Genomic DNA, 15,349 nt, shown 5'->3' with positions numbered 1-15,349 from the left:
GGCAATCTAACAAACCTGCATCATGTCTTGTCCTATCTCGGCCATTGCTTTTTTATGGGTTTTCCCAAACCAGAATGCGGACATGTCACACCAATTTTGTCTCGGAAACGACCAGAAGCAGAGGTTTAGTCCAGCCTTGAGAAGGAAATTGTCCTCAGAGGACATGCAGGAGGAAGTATGGAGTGGAGGGCAAGGTGGGCGGTTGGGAAGTGGTGGAGATTTCAATTGTTTGCTCTTTGCTTTTCCTTGAGCCATCACTAGTCTTCGCCGCTCATGGCTCATCCTTCTACCTTGGCTCTCTTGTGGTCTCTCTCCCCCTCCTCTCTCATGTACGCTGCTTCTGCTGGGAGGCGGAAGGAGCAGCATAGCATGAGCTTCTTGGGAGCCACGTCCCTGACCTGCTCGACTCCGTCAGCACGAGGCATCGGCAGCACAGGAGAGGATCATGCCGTGTGGGCCTCCACGTTGGGGATCCGGCAACCCAAGGAGCTCTCGGCGCGCCTGAAGCAGCGTGAGAGGATGAAAATGATGATGATGATGAGGAGTTCATGGTGGTGGTGGTGGTGGTGGTGGAGGAGGAGGAGGAGAAGGAGAAGGAGAAGGAGAAGGAGGAGAAGTAGAAGCTGCAGCGGATCCACCTCATTATCTCCTGCTCGCAGATCGCGGCATCGTCGCTCTTGTGGAAAGCGTAGAGGTGGACCTGGTGGGCAGAGCGTCAAGGGCGATCTAGTCGACGTCTCCTCACCAGGGGCAGGTCCTCGGGCTTCCAGATTGCCGGGTCGAACTTTTCTCTGAAGGCATCCATGAACTCCTGACAGAGAGCAGGCCGTTAGAGCTGCTTCCTACCTCCCGGCACTTCACAGGAGCAGAGGCGGGCAGGTTCATGATGCAGTGAAGCTTCCCCTTGCCTCTCGGCGCCTGCTGAGGCCGGTCAGCGCGGGCCCTGCTAGAGCTCCTCCACCTTCTCTGAGCACTGAGAGACCCGGGAGGCCAGAAAGGCCCTGGCGCACATGCAGGAGGTGTGGACCAGCGCGTCGACTTTGTTCAGCCTGCGAGAAGTGAGGAGGAGAAAGGGAGGTGAGAGGGGGGGGAGTGAGGGGAGTGAGGGGAGGGGAGGCAAGGAAAGGAAAGAGAAGGGAAGGGAAGGGGAGAGGAGGGGAGGTGCTTCAATGACCTGCAGTTCTCCTCAAGGTAGAACTTTGACCTTGGGTTCAGATCGTTTGCATACACTTGGCAGCTGTGGTGCTTGGCGGCTGCGAGTTGAAAGTTAGAGAGGAGAGGAGGAGGAGCAGAGAAACCTGGAACGGAAAAGGGGCCGATTCCTGCAAACATGTCCCAAACCTGATCATCAATCAGCCTCCTTCGACCTCGACCTCGTCCTTGTCCTCGTCCTCTCTCCTTTCCTAACGCTTCTCGTCTATCCTCTGCAATCCCTTCCCTTCCCCTCCCCTCCGTCATTTACGGTCATTCAACCTCATCGTCCGAAGAGAAGGAGGCTACGAGCCGCTTGTGCTCACCATCCAGCCGCGAGTTCCAGTACACCTGCAGCTCCTCTCACTCCTCTCTCTCTCTCGCCAGGCGTGCGCGTACCTCCCCGAAGTTCATCTTGAAGATACAACCACTCTGCTTCACACAAGTCTCCTTGGGGTCTCGATCACAAGTTTGACCACAAGAGACATCTCCTACCAACGCTGCGTCGCCCTCCTTGACGAGTCTTGGAACACTCTGGTTGGTGATCTTGTCTGCAAGTACCTGCTCCCCGAGCTCCCCTTGAGGATAGCTCCCGCGCAGGAGAACGAAATACCTCCATCTGAAAGACTCGAAACTCGTTGGTGATGTTTCCTGCAAGGGAATGTAAGAGCGCAGCAGGAGTATCTTCTTATCCTGACCTAACTTGTTGACAACCGTCTTGATCGCTGAGTACTTGTCGACCATAACCTGTGATCATACACCATTGTCATTCCATACACAACAGCAACTCCTCCTCCTCCTCCTCCTCCTCCTCCTCCTCCTCCTCCTCCATAGTCACGGGCTCACTTGCGCAATGATCAGGCGATACGCCTCCTGGTTCTCCCGGAGGTTCAGGTGAGCGACATGCCCTATGGTCTCGAAGGAGGAGGGAACTTCCACGTCTTGAGGAAGCAGCTTCTTCAGCGCCTGCTCAGAGTTGAGGACAGAGAGGTTGAGCAGAAGACGCTCTGATCCTGACCTCATCGTAGGTGAAGTGGGAGTAGGAGTGTTGGAGGGTGTAGTGGACTAGCTTGCCTGTAAGTCTCCTCAATGCCCACCAGGTGTCCGCGCCTCCTCTCCATCACCATCCTTCTCTTTCACGAATCCCCTGCAGGCGTCTGGCAGCTCTTCGAGGACCGAGCTCTTGACGTGCTCAGGGCTGAGGAGGAGGATCTTACTCCGGTTGGCCTCGCCATCTGCCAATGCTGACAGTCACAGCCGGCAAGAGGTGGCTGGGCATGCGACTTGTTGCATCGACAACGTTGGGCTGCCGGGCTTGATTGAGCAAGAAGTTCTTGAGGACCTTGAGAGCAGAGGAGATGTCTTGTGGCCTGCAAGGGTCGGTGAGGAGGCAGAACTGAGCGGGACCACCCTTCTACTTGATCTGAAGGCCGACGACGTTGGCGACGGAGCTCAGTTTCTCCCTCTCGAACGACTCAACAGGGATAGCATCTACTGAGGGCATCAGAACGAGTCTCGCTGCTCTGATCCCTCCCTCCTACCTCGCTGCTGCTGCGAAGGGGGTGAGTCTTCCATGTTCCGGGTCACTTCATCGAGAGGCCTTGTAAAGGGTCAGATCTCAACATCGCACCCTCTCTCCTGCTCTGCTTCTCCTTCTTGTCTCGTGGCTCTGCTCTGCTCTGCTCTCCTGCGCTCTCCCCCTTCCTCTCTCCATGCCTTCCCTGCTTCGCCTCTCCCTTGCCTTCGCCATCTCTCATGGGCTCTTGTCCCCTGCTCCGGCCTCATCCCGTGCCCCCTCATCCCCTCTTTCTCACAGCCCGGGTCCACCCAGGGGTCCACCTCAGCGGCCGGCTGACCTGCCACAGTGCCCGGCCGGCCCGTGACACTGCCGGCCCAGGGCAGGGCCCAGGGCAGGTAGGGCCGCACTTCGCACACTATCCTTCCCGCGGCCACGCCCTGACTGTGCCTTACGCAGTGAGGCTTTCAAGATGATCAAATCGGTCTACTGACTAACAAGCTTGTCTTGAAACAGTACGGTACATTCACACCTTCGAGAACCGGCGAAAAGCCCTGCCACTGCGGCAGCCATCGGACACCGTGAGGGCCGGCCGGGACCCGCTGACTGAGAGTTATTAGTGACCGTACTGAAGAGTGCCGGACGGAAGAACCTTGCGCTCCGGGTACGGTTCATGACCCTACCCCCACATTTTCGCGATTTTCACGGAGAAAAGGACCGGATCCAAGTCCACTCCCAGCTCAAATTCACGTTGCGACTCCGAAATGGACTCGGATGCGATGAGACGGGAAGAGCGAGCGGATGATGGTTGTTTTGGAGAAGTGCTTGCTGTTGAGAACCAGGTGGGCCATGCTACGGTAAACTTTGTGTTTCTTGCCCCTGTCTGAATTGCACTCTTGCTCTCTAGGCTCCATTTAGGGTGAATGTGAAGTGACTTAGAGTTTTCATTGCAATTGGTCCACAAATGGACGAGAAGAGGAGAAGATATTTGAGAAGAGCTCTTCAAGTTCTTGTAGGTACTATTGCTGCAGGGAGTGCATTGACTGTGCTTTGGCGTCAATGGAATGCAATCCATATAGAAAAGAAGAGGCATCGATGCGCAACAAATATCCGAGCACGATGGCTAGGATGCAGGGCTCGTAGGATGTTCAGCAGGTCCATTGCTGGTGTAGTGCGCCTGCAAGCTCTTTGGCGAGGGCATGTGAGTCGTGTGCACATACACGAAGATACCACTGTTGATCTACGGGAGCGAAACCTCAGGCTAGTGGGAACTTCTGAAGCATTGTCTGCAAAAGACCCACTCCGAATCTTTGCTTTAAATCTTAGCTACAACGTCCTGGCGTCACTTCCTGACGCTTTGAAGCTGCTGAAAAACCTTGTTAGACTCGATCTCGAGGGGAATGCCCTCTCCCTTCTCCCCGCATGGCTGGGGCTGCTTCACAGATTGAAACATCTTTCCCTCGCGAACAATCAAGAGCTCGTTGGAGTGTTCCCTTCCTCCATGAGAGGTTTGAGCAACCTCACTTTGTTGAATCTCTCCAAGACTGGCATGCATTGTTTGCCAGATTGGCTCACCAGCCTCAGGAAACTGAGCTCATTGGACGTTGGACACAATGAGGAGCTTGGAAATCATCTACTTGATGCCGGCTGGTCTCAAATGACGAATCTGACTTATCTGAATATGGAGTCGACCGGCCTGACTGAATGCCCACAATTCTTGACCCAATTAAATCTTCATCATCTCATAGTCGGTGGTAACTGGGAGCTTGGTGATGCTTTCGACGAAACAACGCTACATGGATTGAGCCAGTTGCGAACTCTGGATTTGACTGGGATTGATCTAAAGAGTTTATCTTGTATAAGTCATATGGCAAAGTTAGAAAATCTTGTGGTCAAGAGAAACAGGTCCCTCACTGAGCAGATCCACAAAGTAGATTTGGCAGGTTTGAAGAAGATGGTTAAGTTGGACTTGTCTTGTATCGGTCTAAGCAAGTGTCCAAATTGGTTGGGAGATTTGAATTCCTTGACGGAACTCAATGTCGGTGGGAATCGAAAACTTGGGGGGAGCATTGATGATCCAGCAAACATGACAAGTATTTCATACCTAACAAATCTGACATCCCTGGATTTGAGAGATCTTTCGTTAGTTGGGTGTCTTCCATGGATTAGACAGATGACTCAGCTTCAAGAAATCAATCTGAGCGGCAATATCAGTCTTGGCGAAAACTTGGAAATTTGGAATCTTGGATGCCTGACGAATCTGAGGATGATAAATCTTTCAAGCATACGCCTCAGTCAATGTCCGGACTGGATTGGAGATCTGAAGGGGCTGCATCATCTGATTCTCAGTGAAAACATCCATCTTGGTCGTAGTCTGCATGATGTTCAATTAGGACATCTGCAACTCTTGTCTTCCCTCGATCTGTCGAGTGTTGGGCTCAAAACCTGTCCCAGCTGGTTAAGAGAGCTGACTCAGCTGCAAGTGCTCATACTGGGATGGAATCAAGAGCTGAGCCTTGATGATGATGTCATGCTCAAGCTTTGTGGTCTGGAAACTTTGGATCTCACAGGAACCGGTCAAGTGAGCTGTCCTCAATGTTTACGTGCGCTTTCAAACTTAAGATCACTTGGACTTGGACAAAATGAGAACCTAGGAAGGAGTCTTGAGAACTCCAACTTTCTGCAAGCATTGTCCAACCTGACAGTGTTGGATCTTCAAAATATAGGATTAAGGAGTTGTCCAGAATGGATTGGAGATTTGATTGCTCTCCAGATGGTTTACTTCAACAACAACAAGGAGTTGGAAACAATATCCTATTCACTCGCACGATGCACTTCTCTACGGATTCTCAACACTACAGGATGTCTCAATCTCCACACACCCCCTCCACATGTGTGCAAGCGAGGAGCCCCCTTCTGCCTGAAATATCTCAGAGATCTGAACAAAGGACACGTCGAGAGTCATATGCTCAAAATGATGTTGGTCGGGGAACCCAAAGCGGGAAAGAGTAGCTTGTTGGATACGCTCGAGACTGGCAGACCTCGCATGCGAGCTGACGATGACAGGACGGTATCAGTTGTCGTGAAATCACACAAACTGAATCAGAACAGCCGTCTAGTGATCAATTCGTACGATGCAGGTGGACATGACGTTTATCTCGCAACCCATCGGTTCTTTATGTCTCCTGGAGCTCTTTATGTCTGCGTGATAGACTTATCTCAGCAGGACTGCCATGTGCAAGCATTCAAATGGGTGGAAGCAGTGCAATCACAAGTCCCAGGAGCAGCAGTGAGCATCGTGGGAACGCACGCCGACTTGCTCGAAGCTGAAGCAAACGTTGATGATGATCATGGAGAGTCAACCCCTGAATCTACATCTAACTGTGCATCGAGAAGATTGCTTCAAGTCCAAGAGAGCATTGTCTGTTGGGAAGAAAACAATGTCAAAGAGTTGCATGAAGAGCTAAGAGAAGCAGAGGCCAAGCTTGCTCACCTCTTTGACCTACCCGAAGAATGGTATGCATTGAAGAGAGAACGAGATCATGTACTTCAATCAAGCTTGAAGAATTTGAGGCTTGATCTTCAAGTGCCTTTGAAAGTGAAAGAGGATGAATGCTTTCACAATCTTCTTTCGCGAGCAAAACAAGCTTGTGATATCAGTCATCAACAGCACCTGGTCGATCTTCATTTCAAGATGCATGAGATAGAAAAATCAAGCAACCCGAAGGTACAAACCGCTTCGTACTTCAATCATGCCTCTGCACGAGATGAAAGAGAGAATCTCTTCACACTCAGACTGCGTGAACTAATCTCCAAGAGGCCCCGAATCTTTCTATTCGCTGCTGTAAGTTTGGATCCTTCGGCTATGGGAGTTGAAGTCCTCCGAGACACGTTAGAATGCCTGATACAAGATCAAAAGAGTTTCCCGCTAACAAGAAACACAACCCCTCTCAGCTATCTCATGCTGGAGTCGTGTTTCAGGCTCGGGGGTCAACATGTTGCAACTTCACGAGCACGCTCGCGGCAGTTAGATATCCCCGAGAAAGTTTGTCCTCGCGGTCATCGCCTATCACCTCTCACTCCAGGCATTGGAGCCACCTACATGTGCGATCAATGTTCACAATGCATCATAAGTGGGGAACAGATGATGAGCTGTACAATCTGCTCCTGGGACCTCTGTATGGGATGTTGTGGACGAACTGCATCGCATGTGTGGAGCAACAGACTTTGCCCCAGCGGCCACGTTCTTTCTCACTTTAGAACTCCTGGTGTCTATATCTGCGATCGCTGCTCCGCTCTCATAGAGAGAGGTCAGGAGATGATTGGATGTCGAGAGTGCGGATGGGATTTGTGTCAAGTTTGCTCGGGATTAGTTGAGTGTGCTGTTTCAAGTGCAGAGCAAGCGAAGAATGAAGAGACTTTCGGCGATCTGATGTTGGATCCTGAGCTATCAAACAATGATGGAGAAGTCAATCTTTCGATGCCTTCGCTTCCAAGATTGCATGATGAGACCCAAAGTCCATATCAATTTTCAACACTAAACCAAGACGAGAATGTTTCACAGCTTGATCATATAAAGGCAACAATTGAAATGCTGGCGCAAGATTGCAAATCAGTGTTTGAGGAAAAACAAGAACTTGAAACAGCACAGCGTGAAGATATCAGAGATCATCCTGATACACTTAAAGGACAAGGTGAAGGATTGATAGAGAGAGAATGGGAACAAGTTGTGCAAGCTTACACTGAACAAAACAGTTCGCATGAACTCTTAGAGTTGTGTGCTCGGCCTTACGTTCAAGCAGAAGATCTTGTCGCTGCCGCTGTTGAATGCAATATGGAACGAGAGGAGGTTTTTCGTGCTTTAGACTACCTGCACAACATAGGAGCTGTGCTGTATTATGGCAATGACTCCGTGCATGAGAGATTGCGAGGATATGTGTTTACAAGGCCGCAGTGGATTATTGATGCTATCAAGTTTGTAGTCCACGAGCGAGACGACCGCAATCTCAACGATGAGCTTCGAAATCTTCATGGCAGGATGGATATGCAGGGGAAAAGACAGTTGGAGTCGCTGCGAAATGGTGGCAGACTCTGCGACAGGCTTCTTCGATGTTGGCTCTGGGAAAATGTATCGGAGGACGACAAGGATGTTCTCATTTACCTCCTGCAAGGATTCAAGCTTATGCACCAGTATCAAACACACCTCCCTGATGAGAAGTTTTGTCAAGTTTGTGCTAGGCAGGGGCATTGTAGTTATGTTGTTCCCGCTATGTTTCCAAAGGGATCTCTTGATGGAAGGTATACCTTACCCTCCCCTTGGTCTCCACAGATGAGCTCGGACTGTCGTGCTATCGTAAGGAGAGAATATCAGTGCTCCCATTTCGAGAGTTTCTTCCTCAGCGAACTTCAAGTTGAATGGTCGACTATCGGGCACCTGGATCACAACAATGAGCACATCTCTGTTGAAGTTCTTGGACAATCAGCAGAGGGAATGGTTCTGCGATGTGAGGAATCTGAATTCGTGGACGAGACTCTTGTAGTCCGGATGGCTAAGTTGCAGTCTTCGAGCGGCTCAGCTATGGAATCGATCATGACGGTGGTAAGCTGGGTAGACTTGGTTGACGCTTGTTCTATGGCAGCCACAGAATGGCCGCTCTTTCGCTACGTCAACCAATCTATTGAGGCAGCAGAAAGGAGACAACCTGGTTTGCACCTTGTGGCAATGATTCCATGCGGAGAAGACTTGAGCGACAGAAAGTTGTTGCAAGATGTACAGAGGGTCCGACGTGTCACCCTGAGCGACGGCAAGACAGTGGAGAGCAGAGATCTCTTGCCTACAAGGAGAACTCTGCGAAGATGCGATCTTCCTGCTGTGAGATTCTCGAATCTTCAAAAGCCTCAACTACCTGTTCCCTCGAATCCTTTCACCTATCAGGCTGACATTGGCGAGGAAAGCAATCATAGCCAACAAGACACCAGTCAAGCCCCGCATGATTTGGAGGCTGTTTCTGATCCGGTACCACAGATACCTGGATATCTGATCCGGAAGAGGTTGGGAAAGGGAATGCAGGGCAGTATATGGCTTGCAGAGCAGTTCAACAAGAGTTTGGTGGTAATCAAAATCGTCAAAGCGGGACTGAATTCGAAGAGGGAGTATGACAACCTTAGTCAAATAGCTGGTGATCATCCCAACGTGGTGCATGTTGTAGATGTCTTGCAAGAGTTTGAGGATATCAAACGACAAAGATTCCTTGGATTGGTCATGGACTATGTCGAGGGAGAGTCTCTGCGGCAAAAGTTGGATAGAGAAATAGCCAACGGACAAGAATCCACTTCAGACCTGATAGGCGACAACCTGAAAGCTTGCCACGTCATGTGTGATGTACTTGCAGGCTTGTCTGTACTCCATGCCATCAAACCCTACCCCATCGTTCATCGAGACATCAAGCCTGCAAACATCATGATAAGAGACATTGACGGAAGTGCTGTCGTTGTGGACCTCGGTGTCTCCAAGAGGTATGGATTGGATGATCAATCGATTACCAGCGGCGACTTTTTGAAAGGAACTTTGGCCTACGCGTCGCCAGAGATTGCGATGGGAGGGGGAGAGAACGAAGTTGATCAGCGATCAGACGTGTGGTCTTGCGGGATCGTTCTGTACGAGATGGTGAGCGGGAAGAGACCATTCGAAGCAGAGAATAGTCTGAAACTGATCGAATGCATCAAGATCCGAGAACTACCACAACTACTGTGCAAGGACAAGCGAAAAGAGAAATATACCTTGGGTAGGCATGCTCTTGCGAAAGTTCTCGTCAAGGCGCTCAGCAAAGACCGAAATGGAAGGTTTCACGATGCAAGTGATATGCTTCGAGTTTTGAAGATGATCTGCGAATGTCCGAATGTTGTTCCTTGTGAGCTGATCTCCACTTTAACGAGACCCGTCAGCTTGAAAGAGAATCTTACTTGCTTTAGAGTTGTCTTCTTTTCCTGTCGCTGTGGAACAGACATTGATCCGGAGAGGGAATGCCAGGAGTTCAAAGATCTCTTCCGCGCTGCTTTCTTCAAGAAGCACAAGTTTGTGGGGGTCGCACATGCTGGCGTTGGGATCTGCTGCTCCGCTTGTACAGTAGAAACCTGCTGCGCAAGGTCCTGTAGGCGCTGCCATTTTTCAGGTCATGGTAGTGACTCGTCAGGAGGGTTGTATTGGTATTCCGAAACAGGACGAAAGCAGCAAGAGAACCAGGTCACAGCACAACATCTGTCGAATCTGATCCAACTTCATGCACGAGCTAGTGTTCTGCAAAAGATCGAATGTATCTTCCTGAACGCGTGCTCTACCCTGTCCACTGGTTACGCTCTGCGTTCAGTTGGAGTGAAAGTAGTGGTTTGTTGGCATGGTATCGTAAGGCAGAGTGTCAGTCGAAAGTTTTCTTTAAGATTCTATGAATTGCTGAGTGAAGATCATGGCAACTATTGGTTAGCTTTCATGACAGTTTGCAATGAGATGGCACAGGATCTGAGAAATTTCCAGCCCTGCATGTTGCATTTGTATGGCAAAGGAACAGAAAGGAAGAATCGGTGCAACGCATGGCGCGATGGAAGGATGGTAGATGTTGTTGAACCAGAAGAAAATGAAGAAGACTTTCGGATGCCTTTGGATTCTTCTGTATCAGAAGAGAGCTGGTCAGCCGAGGAGGAGGAGCAGGAGCAGGATGATCCAGACAAGAACTGGAGGGTTCCGCGAGCTCGAGACGACTTTGCTGCACTGGCAGGGCAATCGGAACTTCGTGCTCTGCGATGCCTCGCGTTCAAACTGCGCATGCCAGATGGAAGTGCCGTAGAATCGAGCGAGGTGGACAAGAATGGCTTCATCACCCAAAGAGGACTCCGCGCCATCGGTGTAGATAGCTACACTCAGCTTTGGCGCAGATCAGGAAAGATTGTCAAGAAAGCGAAATCAGAGTTGAGAGCCTCGAATCGAAGACAGTTTGACACTTGTCCTGTCTGCAAGGAAATGCAGACATGTGGAGCTGCCGAACAAGTGATGGAGAAAGTCGATCAAGCTCGCCATGAGATCGAGAACTCTATCTACTATCGACAGATGGATTTGCTTGCCCACCGCAGAAAGATGGAATTAACAGGGACTGCAACTTCAAGACAGTTTGGCAACTACAAGAAAACATTGTTGACGACTCCTCGGAGGGATATCATCTCCATGTGGCACCGGGATCTGGCTGAAAGAAATGAGACTGAGATTGGGAGGGGAACACGCTTGAGTGCTGCAGGGAGAGCCAAGTTGTCCTCGGCGTGCCAGAGCCATTTGTTTCAGATGGACATAAGGCAAGAAACTCTGAGCGAGTTGGAGGCAACGTTGCACCGTGAGAGATTGCACAGGGTTCTGAGGGATCTACGAACACGGCTGATCTCTTCGTCTGATTCTTAGGACTCCGCGGCCATGTTCATGTCAGTGTTATCGATGACGAGGGATCTTTCACGGCCCAAATCACGGACCTCTGTAGACAAATCCACGAATATCATTCATTAATGTAAACTGAGATGACCGTAACTGAAGCAAAGAAGGTCAATCTTTCACAACTCCGACTGATCCATTTCAAGTTCTTTCTTTTCATATATCGCCGCTCTTCCGTTACGGCAGGGGCGGCCACTCTGAGGGCAGGCCGGCCGCAGGTCGGAACCTATCGGCGGCCAGCCCCGGGCCCGGCCCGTTCTTGGCCGCTCGGCCGGAGCCGCGGGGATCGCAGTGTCTAGAGCCCGGTAGTTGCGACTCAGTGACTGACGTCGATAAGGGCACTGCCAGGAGACGGATAGCGACTCGTGACTAAGTTATAAACAAATCAAAATCCATGAGTCCCGCTCATACTAAATTGCTCAGACATAGAGACTGAGTATAATGATGAGGATGAGGAGGAGAACGAAGATAGTGAAACCCATAGCGCAGACTGTCTTTGAGGGCTGCCATGGTCGCCGAGAGAGATGATGAAGAGGAGGAGGAGGAGGGGGAGGAGAGGGAAAGTCCTTAGTCGAGTCTGTCGGCGACTGCGGAGCCGACTCGAGGACTTGTGCTCCTGCTCCTTCCTCTTCTCCTCTTCCTGCTTCTCGTCCAGACTTGTCGGTCTCAGCCTGGAGCTGCTCAGCTGTTGCAGGACCAGGAGCAGCAACATCGAGGACGTGGAAGCGCTCGTCGAAGACTCGGGTACCGCCGAACTCCATGGCGGAGGAGGAGGAGGAGGGTGCAGCGTCCTCCTCCCTCCAGCTGTTGAGGACGTGGAAACTGGCTGTGGCCGACAGGCATCGAGTCCACTGCTCAAAATCTTCTCTCCTCTCCACCTGCGCCGACGTCACGTTGCATCCTCCTCCTCCTCTCCGACACATTACCCCAAGGAAGACCAACCCGTCGAGCAGGACGTATCCTCTGCTCGCTTCAGCGGCCGGAAGCCCCCGGCCTCCTCCCCTCTCCTCCCCGCAGATCGCAAGGACGAAAGGGAAGGAGCTCGTGCCTCTTGCCCCCGACAGGTCCAGCTTCTCAAACTTCGAGGAGACGGAGGAAGAGTCAACGTGGAACTTGCGAAGGTCGACGACGAGGGCGGGAGGGTCAAGGTCCGAGGGGGAGGAGAAGCAGACCAGTCGAGGGCCCCACGGGTCGAGGAAGCAGCGGACTCTCTGCCATGCGCCCTCCTCCCTCCTCACCTCCGCCCATCCCTCCTTCCACCACCTGCTGACGTCCTCCTGCTCCGGCTGGATCAGGCTGACATGCAGCGATACACAGAGCGCGCTGGCTGCTCCGTTGCTGCTGACCGGAGCCTCTTGCTCATCTTGCAAGACGTACCAGGAGGAGCGCAACTCCACCAAGCTCTCTGCCATCCTGATAGGAAGGGCAATGTGCCCGATCTCTTGACAGGAGGAGGAGAAGGGGGAGGAGGAGGACGGGGAGGAGGAGGAGGATACCCGCTGCTGTATCACGGAGATTCGGATCTTGTCCGAGAGGTCGTAGACGGGAAGGGAGGAGGAGAAGTTCCACTGGGGAGAAGAGGTATTGTCCTGCAGTCCAGTGAAGCTCTCTTGATGCCGGAGGGAGAGGAGGCAGTAGCAGCTGCTCCATCTGTTGGATGCCACAAGGTCCCTTGCTCGGTGGACGGTGACCCTTGCGACGGCGACAGGTCTGACAATCATGTGCTGCACGATAGCAGGAGGTCAGGAGCAGGAGCAGCAGCACAGGAAGCTGGCAGTTACCTTCCGCAGCTCCCTCACCGACATGCTGGGTGGGCCGCGAGGCCTGGAGGAGGAGAGCAAGGAGGAGGAGGAAGCGTTCCGCAGTGGCCTGTTCTGCTCATCGTTCGATCGCATCAGGTCTCTCATCCACAGAGGAAACGTCTCCTCCGTCGGCTCCTCCACCTTCCCCTGCCGGGGAGACTTCAAGGTTGATGGGAGGAACAACTGCTCCCTCCTGCTCTCCCCCTCTCCTCCTCTCTGGCTCTCCCCACGTCCAGTCGCCTCCCAGTTCCCCGTCCTCCTCCTGTCACCAGCTCCCTGCAGCTCTGGGAGCAGCTGGGCTCGGACGGCCCCGTGCCGTTGGCAGAGGATGCTCATCGGGTTTGACACGCAGTTTCTCAGCTCCCTCGCCAGCTCCTCGCTCGTCCTCTTCCTGCCGTTTGTGAGCGAACCTTCCAGCTCATCCCCCAGCAGGTCGGAGAGGAGGAGGAGCTTGACTAGGATGGACCCTCGTTCCACGCTGATCACCTCCACCTGCCGCTGTGCCACCTGCAAAGACTCCGCGCAGTCCCGCACGAGTGCGTCCTTGAAGGACTGCATGCTGCTTGCGGTGGAGCAAGTGCGATCGAAGTCTCGATCCAGGGTGAGGAGGAGGGTGGAGGAACTCTGCCTCCTCCTCCTCTCGCTCTCCCTCCTCTCCTCTCGCCTCCCTCCCCTCTGCTCCCTCGCAGCTTCCTGTCTCGGGCTGCTGAGCTTTGCTGGGGTAGCTGCTGACCGAGAGAAGAGGTCGAAGTTCTTCATCCTCAAGTCTGCAATGGACTTCTCCTCCTCCTCGTTCTCAATCTTCTCCTCCTCTCTCCTCCTCCTCCCTGTCTCCTCCTCCCTCCTCCGAGGAGAGTACATGCCGTGATCAGGTACTGCCTTGCTCGTCATCTTCAGCTCTCGCAGTGGCGACGACCAGGGGAATTCATCTTGGGAGGTCAGGAGGGATGCGCTTGACCTGAGCGGAGAAATGAGCACGAGAGGAGGGAAAGAGGGAAAAATGCCTCTCGTCCTCTCCCTTGGCGGCGATCGGAGACAAGTTCGCCGTGGACAGGTCCTCCTGGCGTCAGATCAGAGCAGAGCAGGGCAGGGGAAGTGTGTGAGAAGGAGCTGAGAAAGACGAGAGGAGGAGGAAGAGGAGGAGGGAGATATTGGAAGCTCAACCTTTATACGCACAGTCTGCCTGTCCTCTTCTGCTAGTCTCCTGCTGGGCGAGGAGAGGTCTCTAGAGTCCTCTGCTTCTCCTTGCGACTTCTTGGCATCGAAGAAGTCGAGGAAGCGCCTGCTCGGAGGCTCAGCCCTGTTGGCCAGCTGTTGGCCTGCTGGGCAGGTTATGGAGACACGGGCCATGAGAGCAAGTATACCTTGCTCCCAAGGGGCTGCGATCCTCCTCGGCGAGGCCAGTTCTTCTCCAGCTAACGACCTGCTTGTCCTCTCCTCGGGAGATCGCCGATCCGGGAGATGGAAGAGGCTGCTGCTGGCCTCTAGGTGTGCAGGGCGATCCCGTTGGTTCGAGCGCATCTCCTCCTCGAGCTTCGACCTGCTCTCCTGCAGCCTCCGCCATCGCGACTCCATCTCCGAGTCCTCCATCACCACGGAGGAGAGTCCTCCTCCTCCTCCTCCTCCGTCAGCCGCTCCTGCTCCCCTCCAGCTCTCGCTCGCCTCCTCCTTATTCTTCGCTCCTCTTCCTGTGACGGATCGATCGGAGTCAACGAGGTCGTTGAGCTCGAGCGTGGCGTCCCTGGAGGGGCTCCTCTCCTTTTTCAGACTCGTGAGCCCTCTCCTGATCGTCACCTCCCGAACCCTCCCGTCCTCTCTCCTCCGCACGAAGAGCCTGGCAGTCTCCTCCCTCCCTCCGGCCAGCAGCGCTTGAATCTCCTCCTTGCTCCTCCCATCCGCCTGCCCTCGTGACTCACAAACTTCTCGATCCGCTCATGGACTTGCCTTGTGCCCGTCGACTTCTAGGATCTCGTCCCCTACATTCAGAGCCTTCCTGCCCGTCACCTGGTTGGCACTGAGTAAGGGAAACCGCCCAAGGACCTCCATCTCAACAAAGGAGGAGCAGGGAGAGAGGGAGGAGGAGAGGCAGGTGGGAGGAGGAAGGGTCTAGAGACGTCGCAAGCAAGAGGAGGAAGAGGAGCAGGCAGAGGATGAGATTCATTTGCCTTGTCCTGCACACTCGATGCCGGTCCCCCAGGGACGATGTCAGCAATCACAATCTTCCTGCTCTGCCCTGCTCCTCCTCTCTTGCTCTCCAGCCTGATGCCGACGCCGAAGTAGACGACGGGATCAGGGTCCCGAGCTCCAGCAGGCACCGCGCTCCTCATGGCGTCTGCCGAGTCCGTGTCTCTGTCAGAGCTGGCGAGGAAG

General features: G+C 53.1%; 3 protein-coding genes across 3 annotated transcripts; 1 reads left to right on the top strand and 2 right to left on the bottom strand.

The window, feature by feature from the left end:
- Nucleotides 1–278: 278 nt before the first annotated feature.
- GUITHDRAFT_136964 (hypothetical protein) lies at nucleotides 279–2,766 on the bottom strand (the record flags this gene model as incomplete). The annotated part of the gene is made up of 18 exons (XM_005834923.1): nucleotides 279–398; nucleotides 465–501; nucleotides 639–700; nucleotides 746–811; nucleotides 847–918; nucleotides 962–1,049; nucleotides 1,175–1,253; nucleotides 1,299–1,341; nucleotides 1,474–1,542; nucleotides 1,591–1,752; nucleotides 1,805–1,842; nucleotides 1,890–1,938; nucleotides 2,038–2,157; nucleotides 2,210–2,265; nucleotides 2,316–2,426; nucleotides 2,476–2,561; nucleotides 2,610–2,682; nucleotides 2,733–2,766. 18 exons carry the CDS (start codon nucleotides 2,764–2,766, stop codon nucleotides 279–281), a joined length of 1,365 nt encoding a protein of 454 aa, XP_005834980.1.
- Nucleotides 2,767–3,851: 1,085 nt separating this feature from the next.
- GUITHDRAFT_106084 (hypothetical protein) lies at nucleotides 3,852–11,257 on the top strand (the record flags this gene model as incomplete). Its single annotated transcript, XM_005835112.1, has 2 exons — nucleotides 3,852–11,085; nucleotides 11,151–11,257. 2 exons carry the CDS (start codon nucleotides 3,852–3,854, stop codon nucleotides 11,255–11,257), a joined length of 7,341 nt encoding a protein of 2,446 aa, XP_005835169.1.
- A 339-nt stretch (nucleotides 11,258–11,596) lies between these two features.
- GUITHDRAFT_136962 (hypothetical protein) lies at nucleotides 11,597–15,025 on the bottom strand (the record flags this gene model as incomplete). Its single annotated transcript, XM_005834922.1, has 6 exons — nucleotides 11,597–12,901; nucleotides 12,959–13,870; nucleotides 13,938–14,039; nucleotides 14,156–14,298; nucleotides 14,344–14,878; nucleotides 14,984–15,025. 6 exons carry the CDS (start codon nucleotides 15,023–15,025, stop codon nucleotides 11,597–11,599), a joined length of 3,039 nt encoding a protein of 1,012 aa, XP_005834979.1.
- Between the last annotated feature and the right edge of the window lie 324 nt (nucleotides 15,026–15,349).

This window comes from Guillardia theta (assembly GCF_000315625.1).
Source record: "Guillardia theta CCMP2712 unplaced genomic scaffold GUITHscaffold_23, whole genome shotgun sequence".
NCBI lineage: Eukaryota > Cryptophyceae > Pyrenomonadales > Geminigeraceae > Guillardia > Guillardia theta.
Note: the sequence above shows the minus strand (reverse complement) of the source record. Positions and strands in the feature narration are given on the sequence as shown.